General features: G+C 31.5%; 2 protein-coding genes across 4 annotated transcripts in view; both read left to right on the plus strand.

The window, feature by feature from the left end:
* The window catches only part of LOC111413781 (Rho guanine nucleotide exchange factor 2), an 80568-nt gene extending 63174 nt beyond the window's left edge, over positions 1-17394 (plus strand). For 2 of the 3 annotated variants that reach the window (XM_071197009.1, XM_071197018.1), the window contains 13 exons: positions 3375-3462; positions 3530-3588; positions 3731-3817; positions 9354-9505; positions 9576-10261; positions 10320-10551; positions 10650-10731; positions 10800-11110; positions 11257-11373; positions 11766-11936; positions 16317-16507; positions 16563-16736; positions 16799-17394. In XM_071197009.1, the coding sequence (XP_071053110.1) occupies positions 3375-3462; positions 3530-3588; positions 3731-3817; positions 9354-9505; positions 9576-10261; positions 10320-10551; positions 10650-10731; positions 10800-11110; positions 11257-11373; positions 11766-11936; positions 16317-16507; positions 16563-16736; positions 16799-16828 (2380 nt within the window). In that variant the 3' untranslated portion in view covers positions 16829-17394. The remainder of the gene's footprint in view (positions 1-3374; positions 3463-3529; positions 3589-3730; positions 3818-9353; positions 9506-9575; positions 10262-10319; positions 10552-10649; positions 10732-10799; positions 11111-11256; positions 11374-11765; positions 11937-16316; positions 16508-16562; positions 16737-16798) is intronic. The other variant, XM_071197012.1, reaches the window with a different exon arrangement.
* A 2013-nt stretch (positions 17395-19407) lies between these two features.
* On the plus strand, positions 19408-21132 carry LOC111413804 (piggyBac transposable element-derived protein 4-like). The gene has a single exon (XM_071196948.1). It carries the CDS (start codon positions 19408-19410, stop codon positions 21130-21132), a length of 1725 nt encoding a protein of 574 aa, XP_071053049.1.
* The last annotated feature ends 862 nt before the right edge of the window (positions 21133-21994 follow it).

Here is a 21994-nt window from a genome sequence, read left to right on the forward strand (position 1 = left end):
TGGGATGAATGAATAGCAGAAGTTGGGAAGAAGAGAGGGAATACTCTAGCAAATATAAAGGATATAAATATAAAGATTTATTTAAGTGTTTTTGACATGAAGAACAGTTTGTTATAATAGTATTACGAGTGATGCATTGCCTAAATATTGATAAATATATTCTTCATCTTACATTCATACAAGGTTGTGTAAATATAAGCCATGGTTTTTGTTTGAAAAATTAAATTTTTTTGACATTTTTTGAGAAACATTTCTTCTTGCACAATCTTGTCTCTCAGACTTCATTTCAGTCCTATCTAAGCTTTCGTTTCAATTACTTTTTACTGGGCTAAGTGCAATTATTTATTATCTATCCTGCTAAAACAGTATAAAATTATGAGCATACAACTGAAAAACCTAAACAGCAACTCAAAAACGATACTGAAATAAATGAAGAAATAAGTCAATACGAACACAATGAAAGTAGCGTGTTGTTTTTCCCTTCAGTGGTGGAAATCTCGAAGATAAAGGAGAAATATTTGGTGAATATTTTGGCAAATAACAAACAATGTAAAACATCTGTATATATGCCCAAGGCTAGAATGAATGGTGTGATATAAATTGCGAAGTTTTGCACATTTGTGATGGAGACATTGAGATTTTAATTTGGTTGGGTTTGTGCATATTTTTCACATTGATATTACAACAAAAGCAATCATTTAATATCACGAAATCATTTTTAGATGGTACTGAAATTACAGAAAAGAAAGTGCCATTTTGCCGCTAATAGACCTTTTGATACAAAATTTCCAAAAACCTGTTGTTCCTCAAGAGCACGCATAGATGAGACATTTGTTTGGAAATAAATTATATAAATTATGTTTCGAAACTAATGTTTCATCTTCAGTACTTAGAATATTATACAATATAATGGAAAAATATTTTGTTAGTAGGTGGGGTTTAGGAATGGATCTAAATTTCTTTCAAACTAATTTACAAACAAAAAATTAATTTAACAAAACATAAACATATGTTACCTTCCAAGATTTTAACTATATTATTGAATTTTTTGATTTCTCAAAAAGTTTTTACTTTTACCTACATCTTATTTTAGCGCTTTCTTACTATATGATTATAATTGATCTATAATTATTAACCTTAAGAAACACCACTTAACTGAATCCAAAAGATGTTATAAGTGAACAGCTTAAAAAAGGAGAAACTGGTTACCGACGTAAACACTTTACCTCAGCGTGTAATCGTAAAGAATATTCAAAAGCCTGCAGTTGTACTTGATTACAACGAACATAAAATATATATCGATTTGTCGGACCAAATGAGAGCCTACAAGACGTCATTACGTAAAGACGTAAAGCGGTTAAGTGGTACCGAAAGCTAGCAATTGAACTGATTATGGGTGCTGCGCTAGTAAATGCGTGCATTCTACACCAAGAAGAGGCAAATGAAAAATGTCAATTACAGCGTTCAAAGAATAATTTGTATTAAGGCTAACGAAATTAGAACTGAAAGGAACAAAAACTGAAGAACAAGGAGAACATATCCCGAATAATAAATACATCCATAAATTCATTTACAGTTTCATTGTTTGCAAACCACAAAACTTATAGGCGTGGGATTTATATTTCGAGTCATAGTAATTAAGACCATGTTAAGTTTCTAGTACTCTCTGAATAAAACCTTCTGATATTCAAAAAAATGATTTGGGGCTTCTCGTGATTATGCCAATCATTTGCCCATGCATCATGTGTGACTTAATAAGATATAAAATTCTGGAAAATTGTGTATATTCCAAGTAGCTATTATTTTTTATGAAATCGTTCTTTTTCCGGGTTTAGCCACTGACTAATGATTCAAGAATCTTATTGAAAAGTTTGTTTGGATATTCATGAGAGCAGATATTTACTACGCCAACGTTCCATCAATTTTGATGGACTTTGCTTATAAATAAGTCGTAAAAACATACTACTATATTTTTGTTATAACAAAAATATTTCTCTGAATTTTAAAGATTAAAAGAAAGCACCATTAAAAGTTTATGTCAAAAGTATTTTTAATTTCTGAGAAATAAATTGTGATATTACGACAGTTTCACAACTTAATTAAGAAGAAAACATTATCAATTATTTTTAGAAATAACTGATATCTTCATTTATTAATAAAAAGGAGTTATTTAGGTTGCATAATCTAAACGTAATATAATTGCTAAAAAGTAAAAAAAAATACATAAAGGATTATAAAATTAATAAAATAAATAAATTAATTATAAAATAATTAGATAATTAATTTTTTTTAATTAAGTAAAATTCTTAAACGCTTTTCACATCTTTATTTTGGAATGAAATCATCAGTGTTTTATCAATTAGTAACCGTTTTATTTACAATTGACAATTTACACTAGATAACTCACCTTCACATTTAAACTTAATCAGTTTTAGAATAATTTTTGCATATTCAAGTTCGTTTCTGCCTAAATGATCGGTACATGCTTTTACTTATAAAAAACATCTTCATACATCAACAAATAATTAATTTAGATCACGTTTTATCAAGTTACAATGAATCTGTGAAAGTCGAAGAATTTCTTTTGGCAGATTAACGCAAAAAAAAAAAAAAAATAATTTGAGAATTTGGATCATGGGCGTTTCGTACTAGTTTAAAACTTAAACGCGCGATTAGATAACCGGCAAACGAACACATTCGATATATTTATAGATTAGATGTATGGTCAGATCGTAATGACAACCACGTAGATGTATAATAAAAACACAATGTGACGGTTTAGTCTTGTATTTTGAGTGCAGTTCTTCCACCATCAAGTTCATCAAGGTTTTCTCCCATTTCGATACAATATGGACCATCTACCAAGTTTTTTGGGTAATAAAAAGCAGCAGAAAAAATTGTCACGTAAAGATAGGTTAGAACTTATATATTTTTAATACATAAAAACACAAGCTATCAAAAAGTAAATTGTAAATTATCCAGTATTACTACATAGTAAAGATAATTTTTTTAATTTTTTTTATTAAATCTAATAGAATTAGCCATTTTAAGACATTTCGTCATTATACTATATTATCTTATCTTTTCACACAATAATTACGTCGTCGCAAATTTTTTTATATTTAAAACACACGTTATTTTAATAGAACATCCGGTTTGAATTTTTAATATGTTATTTTGTTACGTTAAATCCGAACGTCACGAATACATAAAGCTTCATTTAATTGATCATAAAATAACGTGGTTACAGCGTTAACTTGTAATAAAAAAAGATAAAATTATCGTGCTAAGTTTGATATATACTAACGAAAACTATGAATTTAACCACATTTAAATTTCATCGTAGGAAATAATTATGTTTTTATTGTTTTCAGCACGAAAAGTCTTCCGCCGTTTACTGACAAAAAGAAAAATGCAAGTTCAATTAATCGATCAGAAAGTGTAAAAGAATCGTCAGATAAGGTAATTTCTTTACATCATCTTCTAATTGTTGAAAATAGTCTGTACTTTATCGTTTCTTTTTAATTAGCAAAAGAACGAAAGGAAACAACAAAGGCGGAATATTAGTGATCCACTTCATAATACCAGGTTAGTATTTGACTTTTTTTTATTATTACGTAGTCCTAAGTAGATGAATTACGTAAATATTATAGATTACGAGCATCTATTACTTTTCTAAAAAATCTAGATAAGCCTATTATAAACTTTATCTACTTTTTTTTTCTTGTAGTGAATCGGGAACTATTGATTCGAACGATTTGCCATGGTCAGGAAGTACAGGGAGTTCATCAAACACAAGCATTAATTCAAATTCTAGGTAAATATTTTACGATTACACTAACAATAAGGTTTATTCGCTCGATGATCTAATTTATGACGTATAAGTATAGTTTAAGGTTAAATAATATTTTTCTTATCTAACATCGTTATTATGAATTATTGAAGTTTAAATGAGATTGAAATTCTTTATGACAAATAGTGAGTAATAGATAAAAAAAACTTTAGAAACATTTTTTTAGTTTCCTAGATGAAATTTACTTTCAAATCAAGACTATCGCGGCCTAAACCAGGGTGTTGGCTGATTTCGCAATTTTGTTCAGTTTTAACATCAATTACATATATCGATTATCTAGGAAACTAAAAATCTTCACTACTTTTTTTTTCGCCTATTAGTCATTATTTGTCATGAGGAATAAGTTCCGAAGTTTGCACGTACAGGTTGAGAATCACCTTGTATATTGACTCACAAAAGTCTTAAATACGAGTTAAAACTGTATCGTATACAAAATCGTTTAAACAAAATAAAGAAAAAAAAAACATTGTTGGATAGGAAGTTATTATTAACAAAAAGTAAATACTATTAAAAGAAGTTATTTAAGAAAAAAGTTGAAGAAACTGTTGTGTACAAACTACAACATGCAGAAAATCTAAAGAAGGGTGTCTGCACTAATATTTTGTTGGGCCTCGTTTTGCTTTACTCACATAAAGCAAGATTTTTACAAAAATCATTTTTAATTTCGCGTCATGGTTTGTTAAAAGATTCCTTTAACGATGCTCGATTACTAACCTTGTTTTTCATATTTGGTTTTCGATTTTGACAAGTTCTTCCCAAGTATGCTTTATAGTTAAGCTGATTCGGTACATAATAGAACAACCAATGCTTCAGATCTGAAGCTGTTTGCTTCGGAGCATTGTCGTTCTGGAAGATTTCGTTTTTTTCCGAAGTCGCGTAAAATGTCGATTACTTTGCTATGATTTATAACAACATCAGTACATGTGATTTTTTCTACTCAAGCCGCTGATATCGCGCCATGACGTTATTTTCTTGTTTGGGTTTGTGCTCACATTGCGCGGCAGCAATATGCGGTGTTCACAGAACACAATTCTCTCGCGCGCAAGTTTGAAGTCTTCTTCCCTCTTTTCTTGCCCATATCTGAACCTCCTCTCCCTAATTTCCCTCAGGCACTCCCCCAAGATCCTGCAATGCGGTCTTCCTTCTATGCTTTACTGCTTTTCTTCCAGCTTCCACCCTTATTGTATCCACCTTAACCTCTTCTCACTATATATCCTAGAATCTTCTTCAACAACTATGTGTGTATTAATATATGTGCCAAAAAATTTGAGCTCAATTAACTAATTACAAAAATGTTGTGAAAACTTTAAAATACAAGTATTTACATTTAATTTGATATAATTATAAAGGCGTACTTCCTACAGGTTGTACATATCATGCAAATTTGCCTTTTCGTCTCTATGATATATGGGCTAGCGTATTCCTGCTCGCCTAATGCGGATCTTATTGCAATTTTACTTGTTGATAAATTTTTACTCCCGTTGCATCCACAATCTTCAAAACTCGTATAAATCCGTTATTAAAAATAGTAACAGCCAAAAAAGTTGCACCTTCAATTATTATCGTTTAAATGTTTCGGAGTGAAATTCCATATTAATTTTTTAACCACTCACAATCAGTGTTATTTTGCGATTCTGCATCCAAGCAACGTTCAAGCAGCTCATCATCAGTCATAAGTCTTGACATATGAGCTTTAATTTCTCTAAAACCTGTAAATTCAGCGTGGACTTGACGAAAACTGTTAAATATGCCGACGTATTTGCGTTTATGCCACTTACACGAACAGCCCTCTGGATAGATTTGATGGTGTGGGTTTTCATTTGTGGAACTTTTAGTAGTACTCTGCTCAAATTTCCTTTTTTATATCTACCACAGACTCAAAATGTCTTCGGATAATATGGTAATATGGGTGACCATTTTATTCTTGCAAAAATATTGTGTATAAAAATTTTATTTACACATTGTTTATTCTACTGAGCACTCGTCTTGATTGACTCTTCATATCTTTTTATGCCACGGAAAACATATCTATTTTGTTTATCATACTTCCTCAGAAATAAACATAAGCTATTACATATAACTTTTTTAATTTTATCTTCCTCATGTGGTGCGTAATATACATCTTCAATCAAAATCCCTTCCTCTTTTTTATTACGAAATAACCATTCTCAACCTAATATTGCCTACATCCAGTTTGTACGCTATAAATTCCATTATAGGTTTATAGTCCTATTTATAAAAACAACAAGAAATCCATTCAACGAATAAAATCGATACCGAGCTTTAAAAGAAATGAAAGACAAAAAATCAAATTACTTATCTGTATCGCCACGTCTTTGTCGCTCTTTGACCGCAATTCGCGTTCCAACTACTTTAATGTTGCCATATTACCGTCTTTATAGCTTCTATTGTTTTCATCCTGCGTCTTGTTTAAGAATCGTGCCTTTCTTCGTCTTCGTCTGGTTAAAACAATATTTTACACTTTGTTAGTTAATTCGTTAAACGGTCGCCTCAAAATATTGTAAGGTTGAATTATGAGCACGCACACCCCACAGTTAAAGAAACACTCTATTTATAATATTAACCATAACAATATCAATAAGTATAAGTGTATATAGAGATGTAATCGGATCCATTGGTTTCAAGTTCGAACATGTAAAACTAAGAATAATTAATAGGGCAATTCTAATACCACGCGCAGTCAGATATAGCTTCTAATCTAATTACAGATTTGGCAGGTAAGTGGGAAGTCATGTAAACAAGTTGGTGTAAAGAATTAGCATAGTTTCTTTATGGTCTATCCCAAATTTTTGTTTTGAAATTATGTTACTATCTTTATGTGTTTTATTTATAGTTATAGTTTTATGGTCTATCGGTTTTAGGAACAAATAAAAAAAGGAGATAGCAAACAGATGTGTCTCTTATCTTGCCACTTCAAGATCATACTTTTTGAGTAGTTATTATTTTATGTCTCATAGTTTTTTGTCTGAATGAAATGTGGGATATCTTTTCTGATTTTTTGCAGTTCCTTCTCCATGTTTTGTGTTTCATGATTTATTAAAAATTAGGTACTTTTTGTGACGTAAAGCACCTATTAGTGATAACATAGTATTATCATTCCAAATATGCCAGAGCAGAAGAAAGATTTAGGTTTTGTTTAAATTTGTAGAAGTTGCCATAAATTATCCTGCTCTTACATTCTTACAGGAAAATCAATCACTATTTGAGAACTTTCGATGTATCACTATCATTTCATTGTGTACCTGAGCATTATGGCTAGGCAGTGTGTTAGTACCTTAATATCTTCTTCTACGGTTTATACAGGTGAATCAATCAGTATTTGAGAACTTTGGATGTATCGCTATCATTTCGTTGTATATCTGATCCTTATGGCCTGGCAGTTAATACTTTAATATCTGTTTGGAAGAATCCCTGAAAAAACCGACAATGATTTGCGGTGATAGAAAAGATCGTATCCATTGTCGAATCGTAATATGCTTAGATGTGGGTAAACGATATTCACCTTATTTAAGTGCATTATTTTTTGTTGTATTACGTATTTTTGTAGATTGCTAAGACACGATTAAGGAACTGTATTGCAATTGTACTTTTTTTCAACTTCTTACTACTTATTCATCTTCTTATGCATTAAAGTGATCTTCTAAGTCGACAATTCTAATTTTATTGGTAATATAATAATAGATAATATCATGTAAACCGAAATTCAACATAGGAATCTATCATCTTTCTTGAGCAATGGCACTATAATGTCAAGATTCCATTCCTCAGGTATTTACTTAGATGCCTCTATGCTTGTGACAAATTCGTGATCATTTCTCTATATGTCGGCTGTTCTTGTTCTCTGTTGTCTGATGTGTTAGGCAAAACCTCTGCGTTCCGTTCTTCTTGTTCTATCCTCAGTTTTTCTTGATAGTGGACCATATCCATGTTCCTCTTTGTGCCTCGACATTGTTATCTTAAGTTTAAACCCCTTCCTACTCCTATTATGTTGTTAGTTTTTCTAATTCCCTCTGTTCACCGTTGATGGTCTCTCTCTTTTTCCATCTACGAGTCCTTTTTTTTGCGTTCCCCCGTACTCTGTAGTTTTCTATAGGCTTGATTCTTTCTGTCCATTACCTAGGTACACTCTTCGTCATATCAGTCCATTAAACCTAGACCTCACAGATAATATTTCTACATATGTTCTACTCGATGTAATTTTTTTCGCAATTATGTCTACTTCCCAGCTTCAGACTTATGTTCTCTTTGTACTCTCTATTTCTGCAGAGATCTTTAAAGTTCTGTAGGTTGAATTTCTGGTGTTTTTATGCTATTGCCTTTTTGACATTCCCAATTGTTGCTATGACCCTACTCTCTACCAGGTGGTAGTCACAGTAAATGTTAGCATCTCACCTGCTTTTGAACTCTATTGTCAGATTGGTGCTTGTATCATCATTGAAGTGATCTGCTATGTTGAGTCTATGGCACACTTGTATATGTCTTTGCGCTCAAACTATGTACTTATAATGACCATATTTAGGGAGGTCGACATGTTAATTAGACTAGTGCCACTATCATTCTTTTTGTAGCTTATGTTTTCCCTACTATGATTTTAATATCATTTTTTGGGCATAAGTGGTAGACAGATTCTAATTCTTCAAGAATGTTTCATTTTCGTTCTCCTCTTGAGAGCATGTGCGCATATGAGACTATAATTAAATAATCTTAAACCTCAGCATGCATAATCTAGGGTTGTGTACATTGAAATCTTTTATTCTATTGTTTATAAGGAAGTCTGTCTTCTTGTAGTACGATGAGGCCGAGTTGATATTTATTAGTGTTTCCGGATTCTCAAATCAGGACAAGAGTACATTTTCATCATTGGATCTTGCCCCTGCTTCGCGCGAAGTCCTGGTCTCCTGATGAGTACGCCTTTCTCTGCTTGAACTTTCGTAATAGGTGCTTTTTTCCGGAACTAGCTCTGACTCTGCTTTCCACTGGAATTGGTTGCACAGTCTTCAGTAAGGTTACCAACTCGGAGGTGAGATTAGGCATTTAATAGGAGGCTAAGGATTATAGAATAATTTCAAAATACAAAAATTATTCAAGAATACAACATGTAACTTCTTCTCCGCAATTACTTTACAGATGTTTTAGTACAGCAAAGTTCGTAATGTTATCATGATTACTACAATAACCTTATAATTTCCAACTTGGTGAGATTAGAAATCAATCAAGTCGTTGTCAGGTGGAAGAGGACTTTTTAATTATCGAGAAATTCACGAAATTAATACCACTCTTTTTTCATTCTTTTTGTTGTCTAACAGCAAAAATTAACCGTCCTTGACTTACATTTTTATACTTTAACGTGCAGTTATATGCCTTCCTCCACCGTCTATTGCAAATAAGCATATTGATCATTGTAAGATTTAGTGAATAAATCGTTTTAACTTTGTTTTCCTAAATTAGATTTTGCATTGAAATGTCGTTGATTATTTAGGTATTCTAATGAAAGTCCTACTGGAGGTAATGGAGGTTGTGACAGCGATGGAAATAACGAAACGGATTATCTCGATTGGCAAAGTGGTCTTCCTGAAGAAGAACTTCAAAAGCTCTCTTCACACGAAAAAGAAAGACAAGATATCATAAACGGTGAGTGTAAATGAGAAATATATAGAAAGTCTAATTTTTTAATGTCGTTTTTTTTATTATTTTTGTAAAGAATTATTTTATACCGAAAAGTCTCACTTACGAAATCTCGATATTTTGAGTCGAATATTTTTAAAGGGTATAAAAGAAAAAAGCCTATTAAAAGAAGAAGAGATACAACTAATATTTCCTAATTTACCGGATTTATTAAAAATCCATGGTAAGTTTAAATGCATTTTAAAAAATAAAAAGATTCGCGATGGTATAATTTGGAAGAATATCGGCGAAAGTTTATTAACGATGTTCGAAGGAGAATTAGGCGAAACTTTACAAAAGGTTGCGGCAACTTTTTGTGAGAACCAACAGTGTGCCTTAGAATTAATTAAAGAGAAACGACGCAAAGACTCCAAGTTTAGTATGGGCCTAAATGAACTGGAAAAGAACAACGATTGCCGACGGTTAACGTTACAAGGATTTATCGTCTCCGAAATGCAAAGGCTCGCCAAGTATCCATTGCTTATTGAAAGACTTATCAGCATTTTAGAGAAAATTGAGTCAAACTCTCAAGATCTCGAATACTCTCAAGTTGAAATGAATAGTTTAACGCGAGCGCATGATCGGGCCAAAGAAATTATTAATTATATTAATGAAGCTGCTGCTAAAGCTTGGTGTAAATATCGACTAGAAGAAATACAAAACCATTTGGATACTAGTTTATTTAGTACGTCTTCTAATAAAGAAATTGTTAATGAATTTAAAGTAAGTAAAAAGAATTACATTTAACGTTTTTACTTATTTATATTTTTTTTTTGTTCAGAGTATTGACTTAACTAATTACAATTACGTTTATGATGGTCCCGTTCATTTAAAAAGACAGAACAAAGCACACTTGCAGGTCCATATGGTGCTATTAGAGGAATTCGTTGTACTATTACAGCGCGATAGTGAACGTTACTTGCTGAAATTTTTTCAAAATGGTAAACCGGGACAACCGCCTTTAGCTCCTATTATTAAAATGTCGACACTTTTAGTGAGAACAAACGCAGCGTGTAAGTTTTTATCATAATTGTTTTTATGTATGTAACACTTTAAACTCAGATTTAAAGTTCTAAAAATACCAAATTAATTTTTTTTTTAATATTTTCAGTCGAAAGTTCATTATTTTTGGTAAACACATCTGCGAGTTCAATGTACGAATTATTAACGCGAGATAGTTCAGAAAGAAAAACGTAAGAAAAGATTTATTTCCTAATTTTGTTGATGTCTTATTATATTATTTATTGACTTATTTTTCCAGATGGTTTACGCATCTATCGAATGCAGTAGAATCGTTTAAACAACCGGGTGGTAAAACGAAAACTTCTGAGCCTGACGAGGAAGAGACTGTCGATGAACTTCCTAATTTACAAGACGCTATCGAGAGGGCGGAAACGATCGGTAGTGACACATCGGGAAGCGATGCTGAAAGGAATTCATCATCATCGCAAGTAAGAAGTACGGAAACTAATAACACTTCTTCTCACGAAGACGATGAATCAACTGATGGAAAATCAGATATAACAGTCGTCGAAAAAAATGATATCGAAATTAATGACGATGTTAATCCAAGTAAGTTTCTAGCGCTTAGATTAATAAATTATAAAAGAAAATAGGACAATTTTGCTTATTTCTTTGCTTGAAGTTTGATTTTTATTGTTATTATTATTATTTTTTTGATGAGTTGGTGCATAAAGAAAATTGGTTAATTCTTTTAGATGGTGGTGGAGTTTCGAGAAAGTTTACAACTGAGGATTGGCCGCTTATTCAACCTTCTGAAGTGCACGCAGATATTCCTCCTGTACATTCTGCCGATATTGTTTTAACGCCCATAGGTATGGCTTCAGTTTGACTTTACTAGAATTCTTTGTAAAATTTAAAAAAAATCACTTAAATTTTTTTCTGGTAGAAATTTTATATCACTTAAATCCTTCATTGTATATAAAGTATATATTCAAATCAAAATTATTAAAATTATTGGGCGAATTGATAGAAAACATCCTCAGTATAATCGAGGATATTAAGATAAACATAATTTTCACGTTTTATTACACTCTGTATCTTCTTGACAATTTATTTTAGTTTAGGTAGTAAATTTTTGTACACAATTTCTGACTCACGCTGTATAAAATATTAACTATCGAACATTCATTAATTCCTTACTTTTAATTTTGAGCAATTACAAAAAAATATTTATTAACGACTTTTATGTAAAACTATTGTTTAGAACAAATTAAAAGAAAAGGAGATGAAGTATCGAAAGCGATCGATGAAAAGCAAAATCTCTGTGCTGACGTTCTCAACATCGATAGAAAAGACTTCAAAATCATTGCGGATATGACGTCAGAGGCGAACACTCGTGATCCCATCGACCTTGTGATTGCTTCAATGAATCAAGGTAAAAATAAATTTTAATATGTTTAATATATTGTTTTCCAAAATGATGTGAGCAATTCAGAAAATTTCATAAATATCTAAATACAATGTAAGAATTAAATTAAGATTGAAAGATGACTCCCATCAAATTTCGACAATGATTTTATATCCCCTTTATATTTCTGCCATATTATGTTATCTCCTGCATTAATTCCTTACAATTGTCCAGTACTTAACTTATGAGCTGCAATATAATAGATTCAGATAAATCGAAAATGATACCAAATTAAATAATATTTTGACTTTACTAGAACCTTAAACCAAGAACTTTTTGTAAAATAAAGAAAAATCATTCCAATTTTCTGGTAGAAATTTTAAATTACTTATATTCTTCATTTTATATAAAGTGTATATTCAAACGAACCTAAACCGATATTTACTGACGAAAAACCAAAGCCGAAAAAACAAAGTAAAAAACATGACTAATCTTAATAATGCACATTTTTGTTCAACCAATCGTTGCAACATTAGGTAGGTCCTATTCCACCATTAATTTTGACGATCTGTCAGTTTTCTGGTCGCTTGTTGATTCCTTCAAAAGTGAGTGATTTTTGACCTTTTTATCGCTGTTTCTATGCCTTCTGCTCTGAATAAGGGATCATTGATGACCAACTGCAAAGTGTGATACAAACAACCTATAGTATCAAATAGCGCCATACGGGTTGCACAACCCATATTTGGTGCATTGCAGGAATAGAAACATTTTTTTTAGGTTCCATTCACCCACAATTCGAGTAAGCTTTTCTGAAGTGTAAACGCCGATGTGATACAGTAGTTTCCAATATAACTTTTAATCTTTGCGATCCCATTATGAAATGACTTGTCAAACTCAGTAATGAGCAGGACTTTGATGCATTTGTCCATACATTATCAGTCGTGCAACTTAACCTTCACTGTGTCATATGTTTGAGGCATTAGTGACGTCTGGAAACATTTTTCAAATTTAAAACTGTATTTACAATGGGCGTTTGGATCTGCTAAATTAAAACGTTCAAAAGCAGTACTTTCCACTACAATTATAAGTCCATTGGCCTTATCGATTCTCTGAGCAATTGCATGATCACCTGTCCATTGCGGTTGTTTCGTCATTCGTTTTGTTATATCTCAAGTTACATTGTATGAGATTAGATTGTTATTGTTAATATATTATTAAGATGTGATAAGCTCACATCTTTCTTTTTTCATCTTTCATGTTTGGTTCGTTCCTGCCCAAAGAATAAAGTTTTTTGTAAAATTTACATATGGCTTTTGACAAGACAAGCTTTTGTCGTAGAAATCCCAACTCGTTTTTCGTCTTTCTCACATTACATACTTTTTATATTTCGCTTTACAAGGTAGATGCACGTACAGAAACAACTAGTTTCATCTTGCTTAAAACAAGATGAAACTTCCGTACCCGCAAGCCAAAGAAAATACGAGAATAGACGAACATCAGCCGAAACTAGACGAATAAAGTTTCGCTTCTTGCCGAAGGTTCGGTCGATATTTGGCTGCAACAGAAACATTTACCGAACTCTATTATTTTGGCCGAAGCCGAATCTTCGGTCGTAGTAATAATAAGCACTAACTTAGCTCAAATACCTAAAGGAATATTTTACCCTTTTAAAATGAACTTCCGTAAAAATTGTTGGAGCATTTCTGAAGTGATACCCTATATTGCCACATTATTGCGATATTTGAATAAAAACAAAATTAATAAGAAAGCTGATAAGATATGTCAACTTATTTGGATCCAAGATACGAAATGAACTTTTTTCACACTGATTTAACTAACGAAACAACTCTAAAAAGAGGACACTTTAATTAATAATTGGCGATATTTCCACAAGGATCCTTCAAGAAATGAATTTTATAGCGAATTTTGAAAATTATCGATGAAAATTGCAACATCGAAAATTTTATCAAAACTTTAAATATTGTTTTTTCAAAAACTAAAAGCTATTTTTCAAAACTTGTTGGTTCATTGGAAAGAAGAGACTTTTATTAACACTTTGGGAAATTTTCATACTCATATTCCAAGAACTGGATTTTATATGAATTTTTAAAACTTACTCGGCGAAAATTGCAAAATTTCTCAAGAACTAAAAGTGATTTTTCAAAACCGCTTGTTGCATTAAAAAGTGGATACTTTAATTAATAATTGGTGATATTTCCACAAGGATCCTTCAAGAAATGAATTTTATGCGAATTTTGAAAATTGCAACATCGAAAATTTTATCAAAACTTCAAATATTGTTTTCTCAAAAACTAAAAGCTATTTTTCAAAATGGGTTGGTTCATTGGAAAGAAGGCACTTTTATTAACACTTTGGGAAATTTTCATACTCATATTCCAAGAAATGGATTTTAGACGAATTTTTAAAACTTAATCGGCGAAGATTGCAAAATTCGAAAAAATTGTTGATCAGTTCAAAAATTTATTTCTCAAAAACTGAAAGTGATTTTTCAAAACGGCTTATTGCATTAAAAAGAGGATACTTTAATTAATAATTGGTGATATTTCCACAAGGATCCTTCAAGAAATTAATTTTATAGCGAATTTTGAAAATTATCGATGAAAATTGCAACATCGAAAATTTTATTAAAACTTCAAATATTGTTTTCTCAAAAACTAAAAGCTATTTTTTAAAATGGGTTGGTTCATTGGAAAGAAGACACTTTTATTAACACTTTGGGAAATTTTCATACTCATATTCCAAGAACTGGATTTTATACGAATTTTTAAAACTTAATCGGCGAAAATTGCAAAATTCGAAAAAAGGTCCTGTTGGTGTTGAACTCGATTATTATCTGCACTGTCCAATACCTAAAAGAGATACTAATTCCTGTGAATGGTGGAGTACTAAATAATAGGTTTTTAATATCCGGCCAAAGATATTTGGTAACTATCCAGTATCTGTTCGGATTTTAAAAAATTGTCGGATCAGTTCCACCACTAATATAGACTCAATACCTTTTATGGTTTTCCCTGTTAGCTTTTCTCATTTCTATTTATAGATTTTTTTATTAAAGTTTCTTACATCCCTGACAAATAATATAGTATTAAATGATACAGTATTGGAATGAACGAGTAAGGACGACCAAACTAGATTGCTAATAGTTGAAAAGATTTTGTAATTAGAAAGTTAGGACGTGAATAAAATTTAAATAATTGAACCTTTAACACTTCAGAAACGCTGATTTGTACTCCTTTTACTCAAACTATTAAAAATTATAAGGAAATATAGAATTCTTTAAGATGCAAAAGTCAGGTTGGTGAATTTGGTGAAAATCTATAACAGAATTAAATATCTGCTCATCACTACAAGACAGCAGTTTATATGAATTTTTATGTTGATCTCTGATCCGTTTTAGGCATCAAAAAGTATTGATGGATTATTCCTAAAAATGTTTCTCCTAAAAATTTCCTAAAACATATTTTTTACAAAATCAAAGTGTATTCAAATCAATTTGATGATGTATTTTTCAAGGTGCTGTGAACGTGGTAGAAAGAAGTTGTTCACAGAAAAACGTGTGTAAAGAGAATATCAATTCATTTACATTTATTCACCAATTCCTGAACCATATAGAAGTTTATGGACTGTTATATGATTAGTATTTCATCACGCTTGTCGCTCGGCTTTGTTCACGTACTCTTCGTGGTAGTATTCGTTCAGTTTGGCCTATTTAAACTTATTATAAGTTTAAGGGTGTATCCAAACATTAAGGATCTAAAGGATCTTCATGTATTGGTTGGATGGCTGTTGCAACGTCAGAAGACGTTGTAGGTTTATGATTATTTTAATTTTTATTAAGCAAGCTTAGTTACGATTCAAAACAGCTTCGCGCACTCTAGTTGCCATCTTTTCCGGTTACGCCAATCCCCTGGAGTTGATTGCCTCTGCCACATTAATGATTTTTGAAAATCCAGTTGCAGTACCAGATCGAATAATCGTCAGACTTCTATTTCCCTGTTCATGCAAACTTTTTCATACAGGTTCAATAAATCTCACTTTCCTTTTTTTATTCAACCCCTAAATTACTAGGGTAATTTCAGACACAAAAATTGTGCTCATTTTTAATCACTGTGCGAAAACTTTTCTCTACCTCTACCCTTTAGAAATTGCTCATTCAGCTCAACCTGCATAAATGTTCATATCATCCCTATTTTTTTTTGTATGTTATTTGATTTGCGGCTGTAAATATTGAGGGTATACTTACACAAATTTAACAAAATTAAGTTAAAAAATAAACTAGTTTCATACCTTAAACTGTAAAAAACCGTTTGAAATCTATTCTATGAAAGTTTAAATCTTTAAATGTGAGAAAAACAAATATTAATCTGTTTTCAATTCTTTTTGTAGTGGATCTAATATTTAAGGCTGTGAATGAGTCGTTAACGGTAACAGACGCTGAACTAATAAAAGGTGGCACAACGCCATCGTGTACGAGTCAAAAGAATTTTATTCAAAACGATTACCATCGTTACCCGTCAGAAATGAACGACGTTAAGGAAGCTGCGACGAAACTTAACAGACTACTTACGGAATTATTAGTAAGTATATATATTTTTTGAATATAATTGTTATTAATAATGATATTATTATTAGGAAGTCGTAAAAGATAAGGATGAAGAATATTTAAGGCTTAGGAGAGAACAGGAAAAAACGCGAGAACAATTACATGCGCGATTATCTCTTGAATGTAGTTCGCAAGAGATAAATAAAGATGTAGTTGATGTTTCTGCTGATGTATCACAGACTGGGGACTTGGAAAGCATAGAGGTTTGATAAAAACGATTTGATGTTTAAAATTGAGATTTGTAATGAATTTTTTTTTCCTGTAGGAAAGTCTAACGGAGAACGATATGAATTAATTTAAATGAAAAAGAGACAATTTCGATTCTATTAAGTTATTTAATTAAAAAAGTACTTTGTATAGTTATTATTTTGTTGATAAGTTTTAATTTATAAGAGATTTCCATGTTATAACCCTATTATAAGCGTAATTATATTAGTTGCAACTTCAGTTTGAAGAAGAAAAACTTATTTTTGTAGCAAAAAAATCAATGTTTTTAATACCGATAAGTAATGTATTGTTCTAAAGTCTAAACGCATGCCCATAGTAAGTTATTTTCATTTCTCTCGCCATTCTTTAATCTATTTTTTTATTATTTTTTCTTATCTTTATATGCTACTGTCAAAAACAATACCTAAAGTATTATATAATTATTTTATGCTTTACAACTTTTTTTAAAGGGTTTGTGCAAAATATCCAATTTTATTGTTATTATACATACAATGTTATTAAAACAGTAGATGTAGGTAAAAGATACCTTTTAGTTGGGCTATTTTTCAATATAACTGTTTCTGTTGTAGAATTTTCCTGTGTACCTGAGTACCTAATGTGTATAATTAATAAAGTATCTCTAGTTGATCCATATATCCATACTGTTTTTATTATAATTATTAATTTCTTTTTCTATATAAAAACGCAAATTATTTATGTTGTGTAACAGTTTGTATTGCTTTTTGCCAGTAGTGTATTAATTAATTATTGTAATTGTGATGCAACAAATTTTTGCATTTTTTTCTTTTTCTTATTTTTTCTTACAAATGTGGAAAATCAATTTTATTGTTATAATCATTATGTAAATTTGGATACCTACATGAAATAACATAATACATTTTTATTGTATATAAAATGAGCATTGAATTTATTAATGTGAATAAAATTAATTAAAATATCCATATACATTTTTTATTCTACTCATTGAACTAAATTTCATTAAACTCTGATTCATATCTCCCCTTGTCTAAATATCTTGTAAAATGTTCATTATGATATCACAGAAAGATTATGATTTTGTGGCATTTTCACAATAATTTATTCTTATTGAAAGCCTTATGACTTGTTAGGACGCTCTGTCATTCCTGGTTTTACTTCTCCTGTGAAACTGAGCTCCAACTGTCTTTTCATTGCTTTGAAGGTCGTCTTTTTGTGTGTTTGTTTTGCCACCTTTTGTACATTTTGCCATGCACGACGGATTCATACATGTTTATTCCTTTCTCATCGTCTCTACAGGACCCATCTGACGATTTCTGGGGTGTTGCATTTTTTTCTGATTTCTGTACTTCTCTTATGATTTTCTTACTTAAACATACATTGTATATTCTAGCATTGCTTGCGACTATTAGATGTTTATTCCTGCATATTGGTTAGCAAAATGCACCTGACATGCTTGTTGGCTTTATGCCTTGCTTTGTGACGCTATCCTTTAGATCCCCATAGGCATTGATTTGTTCTCAATGATTTGCTTTTGCACTAAAACATTGCATCTTATGGGTGATTTTGCTAGGACCATGTTACATTTCATTCAATTGGTCGCAAATTTTATGTCACAGTGGTACGTAGTTTTTATGGATATATATCGTTGGTGGGCTTCTTTTCTTTTGCTACCTCTTCAAACCAGACATGTTTGTCATGTGCATGTCTATGTGCTGTTTTATGATTTCCCATGTGTTATTGTAGTCATTGTTCTCTTTGATTGGATTCCATCTTCTTTATAAGTCGGCGTTGATATCACCACCTTGTGCTCCCATTTCTTAATGATTAAATACTTACTTTGTCCATCTTTTCAGATTGTTGATGTGGCAGGTCCAGGAGTATTTTAATACAAGATAATGGTCTAATCCTATGTTAGGATATGTTAATGCTTTTACGTCCAAGACTTGTTCCGGTTTTATGTGTCCGTTTGTGATTATGTAGTCAATCACTGATGTTCCTCGCTCTTCTTGGAATGTGACTTCGTGTTGGATCTTGTGGTCAAAATATGTGTTACTTATTCTCATTTCGTTGTGTGTGCAGATATCCGTTAATATTTCACCTCTGCTGTTCTGTGTTGGTCCCTTGAACATATTTTTCACCCCTGGGATGATGGAGTTATCCACCCTAGCATTCAAATCACCTATAATGATGATTTTGTCTTGTCTTGGTATAGTATTCACTTCCTCCTATAATTCTTAATAGAATAAATCTGCTTCATCTTTTATGCTACAAAATTTATTAGTTCATCATTAGACGCCCACCTTTTTTAAATAAACTATAATTTTCGTCTGACATCTGTTGTGTAATAGCAAAATAATAGTAATTAGCCAAATTACAAACCGAATTTTGAAAGCTTTACAGTTTTGGTTTAAGTCTCCGATAAAAATTCCCAAATGGTTTGCATTATCATAAAATAAAAGAGCCAATCACGCAATATCGCGTGATGCGAGTTTTCACCAAACGGCAGATCACGCGATATCGTGTGGAGGTCACTATCAAGTTTCTAAGCGGAATAGTGTAGTAGCCACATCGAAACTATAGACCACTAGGGAAGCCATTGCCTATAGTTTATGAGAGCCAGTGCATAAAGTTTTATTTATTTTGAGTATTGTTTTTGCTTTCTTTAGTATGAGTGACCAATCAGGACCCTCGAAAAGACTCAATGCAATGCCGGATCGTGCAAAAAAGCGTCTAAAAAATACAGAGGTAGAGTTATTACTGGATTCGGACGACGACTTTTATGCAGGAAGTGATATCGATGATATAAACTATGAATTTGTCGATAGTGAAAGTGACTCGGAATCCGAAGAAAACGAAGCTTCGCAGTTGCAGGTGAAACAAAATAATGAGTTTGTAAATGAATATCCGTCTAACCAGCCATCGTCTGCAGTTTCCACGACATGTTGGAGTACCGACTTCAGTTCTATGAGGGAAATTCCTTTTACTCGGACAAATTCACTACTAGTGCCAGCGCCGAATAATCCAAAGGATTATTTTGATTTATTTGTCAGTGAAGATTATTTACAAAAAATCGTCAATTGCTCAAATAGATACGCAGAAAACTTGAAAAATTCATCTAATCAGGCTCAGTCTCGAATTACCCAATGGAAGTCGCTCACTATGGAAGAACTGAAAATCTTTATTGGGTTACTATTACACACTAGTACAGCAAAAATGAATCGCATTGTTGATTACTGGAAAATTCACCGTTTATATAAATCAGTTTTCCCTCAATATATGTCAAGAAATAGATTTCAAATCATTCTTAGATGCCTTCATTTTGTTGAAGAACAAAATAATACCGATTGCATGGATAAATGCAAATTAGTAATAGATAACTTCAATAATGTTATGGAACGTATTTATTACCCCGGTCAAAAATTGTCTATAGATGAATCGATGATTTTATGGCGTGGTCGCCTTATTTTCCCCCAATACATGGAGGTAAAAAGACACAAACATGGAATCAAGTTATATGTACTTGCGGAACCAAATGGCACCATCCTAAAAGTGCATCTAACTGCGGAGAAATGCCACACTGAAAAAATAGTGCAAAAGTTGTTACAGGGAAAATTGAACGCTGGCCATGCACTATTTATGGACAATTTTTATAACAGCTACAGTTTAGCTATCAAACTATTGGACCAAAATACCTATTGCACCGGTACATTGAACAAGAAACGTAAAGATAACCCAAACAGCATAATGACAAAAAAAATAAAAAAAGGCGAAAATGTATCACAGTGTCGTAACGGTGTCCATATAGGGAAATGGAAGGGCAAAAGGGAGATAAATTACATATCTACTGAATTTTCTGACGAAATGCAAGAAGTGACCACCAGACGAGGCACTGTAACAACAAAACCTGCAGCCATCATAAATTACAACAAAAACATGTCCGGCGTTGATCTACAAGATCAAATGCTCAGTTACTACCCATGCGAAAGGAAGCCTTTACGTTGGTATATGAAAATTTTTATACATACTTTGATGATGAGTCTGATAAATGCCCGGCTACTTTATAACAAATATTCTAATCAGAAGAGCATGACACTTTACGATTTCAGGGAAAAAATTATTGAATCCTATTTGTTAGAAATAACATCCGATCCACAAACAACACAGAAGTCACGTGGAGACCAAGAACAACACAAGTTAACTAAAATTGAAAAAACCAAACCGCGATGTCTCAGCACCGGCAAAACAGTAAACGCAACGTCCAGAAAGGATTGCAGAAATTGTTATAAAAATGAAAAAAGGGTAAACACCACCACTGAATGTAAAAAATGTCCAGGTTCTCCTCCATTATGTTTTGATTGTTTTTTTGAATTGCATTATTGCACTGCTAAATAATTTTATATTTTGCATCTCTTTTTTTTATAATTAGTCCAACGAAATCAAAACTATTAAGTTCACTATAAATGGTGATTTTTGATAATTATTTTTTTCGATTTGTACGTTATTCTTCAAAATTCTTTGTGATCATAAAAGACATAATTAAAGTTATAATTATTATATATGTTTTTTATTTGTGACGCATCTACTGTCGCGTGATAGATATTTAGAATTTTACTTCTATGTGCTCTAAATTTTAGAGTACATAAATCCTATGTACATAATAATAAAGATATATAACTTATTTTGAGCACAATAACAACTAAATAAGAAAATCAAAAGAATTTCGCCACCACAGGAAATTTCAATTTTCAGCTTGGCAATGAACGTGTTCAAAATAATTTGGTTTATTTGCATTGGTTATAATTATTCTATTTAGAATTTAAATATCGTATATCATCTTCGAATCCTCTTGTTTTACACGTTGATGATAAATTGAGTGGGAACGTAATTCCTTTGAGAAAGTGGAGTCGACAGTAACTTTAATAGTGGTTATGTTGTTAACTACAATTTTAATTAAAACAGAAAGTTAATTCTAACTTAAATTTTTCCAACCATAATTAATATTGTAACAAATTTCCAAATGTGTTCCTTTCTTGTACCGGGGATGGACGCATTTTCAAATGTTCACCTGGCGAAATTGATTAAACTAGTAGTGAATTACTTTACTCCTGTTCGTTACAAATTATATTTTCATTGTTAAGCTTTGTTGACATTTTGGTATGTACAGAAAGCTAATTACATATATCGTTTAACTATAACAGTTTGTTCCATAATTAAAACTACGTTATAAATTAGGCTTTGTACAGCCATACGTTTT

The sequence above is a fragment of the Onthophagus taurus genome, chromosome 1, assembly GCF_036711975.1.
Source record: "Onthophagus taurus isolate NC chromosome 1, IU_Otau_3.0, whole genome shotgun sequence".
Classification (NCBI taxonomy): domain Eukaryota; kingdom Metazoa; phylum Arthropoda; class Insecta; order Coleoptera; family Scarabaeidae; genus Onthophagus; species Onthophagus taurus.

Excerpts from the sequence above, each read along its gene's own strand:
- LOC111413804 (XM_071196948.1), top strand. The coding sequence starts at position 19,408 with ATGAGTGACCAATCAGGACCCTCGAAAAGACTCAATGCAATGCCGGAT.